The 1,956-nt window shown below is 42.6% G+C and overlaps 1 protein-coding gene across 1 annotated transcript; it reads left to right on the top strand.

Annotated features, from left to right (window-relative positions):
* The first annotated feature begins 6 nt into the window (after positions 1–6).
* Positions 7–1,847, top strand: LOC117940268 (ribonuclease inhibitor-like). The gene is made up of 5 exons (XM_034865610.1): positions 7–138; positions 236–409; positions 771–944; positions 1,278–1,451; positions 1,780–1,847. Exons 3-5 carry the CDS (start codon positions 787–789, stop codon positions 1,838–1,840), a joined length of 393 nt encoding a protein of 130 aa, XP_034721501.1. The 5' UTR covers positions 7–138; positions 236–409; positions 771–786; the 3' UTR covers positions 1,841–1,847.
* Positions 1,848–1,956: the final 109 nt, after the last annotated feature.

Raw genomic sequence — 1,956 nt, 5'->3', positions numbered from 1 at the left:
AGCTCTGTCCTCAGTTCTCAGCTCCCAGTCCTCTAGTCTGAGAGAGCTGGACCTGAGTAACAACAACCTGCAGGATTCTGGAGTGGAGCTGGTGTCAGCTGGACTGAAGAGTCCACACTGTACATTGGAAACTCTCAGGTTTGTGTACTGTTTTTTGAAAATGATGCCCACTTATGTTGTTTATTTTTCTTATTTTTATTGATTATTAAATGGACCGGCTGAATATTACCTTCAGACTGAGTGGCTGTAAGCTGTCAAAGAGAAGCTGTGAAGCTCTGTCCTCAGTTCTCAGCTCCCAGTCCTCTAGTCTGAGAGATCTGGACCTGAGTAACAACAACCTGCAGGATTCAGGAGTGGAGCTGGTGTCAGCTGGACTGAAGAGTCCACACTGCAGACTGGAAACTCTCAGGTTAATATACCAATATTTGAAAATGATTATACTTTGATCTGTTATTTTTTCATTTTAATCATTAAATAGCCTTATCATCTGATTGTTTTCAGACTGAGTGGCTGCAAGCTGTCAGAGAGATGTTGTGAAACAATGTCCACAGTTCTCAATTCCCAGTCCTCTAGTCTGAGAGAGCTGGACCTGAGTAACAACAACCTGCAGGATTCAGGAGTGAAACTGATGTCTCCTGGACTGAAGAGTCCACACTGCAGACTGGGATCTCTCAGGTAAGGATTCAAATATTTGTAGAAGTTTACCCACTAAGCCTTGACTGGCTTTATGTATTTGATTTTAGAATGGACTGACTAAAGATCTTTTTCAGGTTGCATGGTTGTAACATGTCAGAGAGAAGCTGTGAAGCTCTGTCCTCAGTTCTCCGCTCCCAGTCCTCTAGTCTGAGAGAGCTGGACCTGAGTAACAACAACCTGCAGGATTCAGGAGTGGAGCTGGTGTCAGCTGGACTGAAGAGTCCACACTGCAGACTGGAAACTCTCAGGTTAGTGAACTGCTGTTTAGAAATGCAAATTTAACATTTTTATGATGCTGTATTAAATGTTGTAACAATATTGTAAAGAAAGGTTTAGCTGACCCAGCAGCTTTCAAACAATATGTCTTGGTTCACGGCATGTAAACTTGACTTGTATATGCAGTTTTTGTCAATTATACAATATTGATTTATTTTGGATCTTTACCTCACTTGAAATTATATCCAGTTCAATATGAGGGTTATCATAACTATGCTGAATAGACTATTCAGGAATTACTATGTGTGTCTTTGTGTGTGTCTGTGTGTGTGTGTGTGTGTGTGTGTGTGTGTGTGTGTGTGTAGTCTGTCAGGGTGTCTGGTCTCAGAGGAAGGCTGTACTTGTCTGGTCTCAGCTCTGAACTCCAACCCCTCCCATCTGAGAGTGCTGGACCTGAGCTACAATCATCCAGGAGACTCAGGAGTGAAGCTGCTGTCCGCTGGACTTAAGGACCCACACTGGAGACTGGATACTCTCAGGTATGGACAGATGGACAACACTGTCCCTCTGTCTCTCACTGATGATCTTCAAACATAATTTTTATTATGAAGAACTGCTTATTAGTTATTGATTAGAATGACTTTTGTGTTTATGGTCAAGTAGGCTTAAGTAATTTGGTCATCCCTGAGAGGGACAAGTCACCGTTATATCTCCAGAATAAAAGTTATACATATTGTGCTGCATGGAAGAACATGGAGATTACATATTTTTGTGACTCATAGCTTGAGTTGGGGGGGTGGGGGTGTAAGGCGTTACACAGTGAGTGAAGGTGTATGAAGTTGATTCTGACTTTTTTTCTTCCTGCAGGACGGACCATGGTGGACCACAGAGACTGAGACCTGGTCTGAGGAAGTGTGAGTGTGTTTAAAGTTTGAGAGTTTTTCAGATCTGGTCCTGGTCAATGAGAACCAGCTTAAAGCCAGTTGGTGGACCCACAACCCTCTGATGTTCATTCACACTCAGTTCACTTTGAGATTTGATGTT

Source organism: Etheostoma cragini, unplaced genomic scaffold, assembly GCF_013103735.1.
Source record: "Etheostoma cragini isolate CJK2018 unplaced genomic scaffold, CSU_Ecrag_1.0 ScbMSFa_2076, whole genome shotgun sequence".
Taxonomy (NCBI): domain Eukaryota; kingdom Metazoa; phylum Chordata; class Actinopteri; order Perciformes; family Percidae; genus Etheostoma; species Etheostoma cragini.
Note: the sequence above shows the minus strand (reverse complement) of the source record. Positions and strands in the feature narration are given on the sequence as shown.

What these genes read in the sequence shown, in the direction of transcription:
- LOC117940268 (XM_034865610.1), top strand. Translation starts at nt 787, where the DNA reads ATGTCAGAGAGAAGCTGTGAAGCTCTGTCCTCAGTTCTCCGCTCCCAG. An exon ending in TGCAGACTGGAAACTCTCAG is followed by an intron (nt 945 to 1,277) that starts GTTAGTGAACTG and finishes GTGTGTGTGTAG; the next exon opens with TCTGTCAGGGTGTCTGGTCT. An exon ending in TGGAGACTGGATACTCTCAG is followed by an intron (nt 1,452 to 1,779) that starts GTATGGACAGAT and finishes TTCTTCCTGCAG; the next exon opens with GACGGACCATGGTGGACCAC.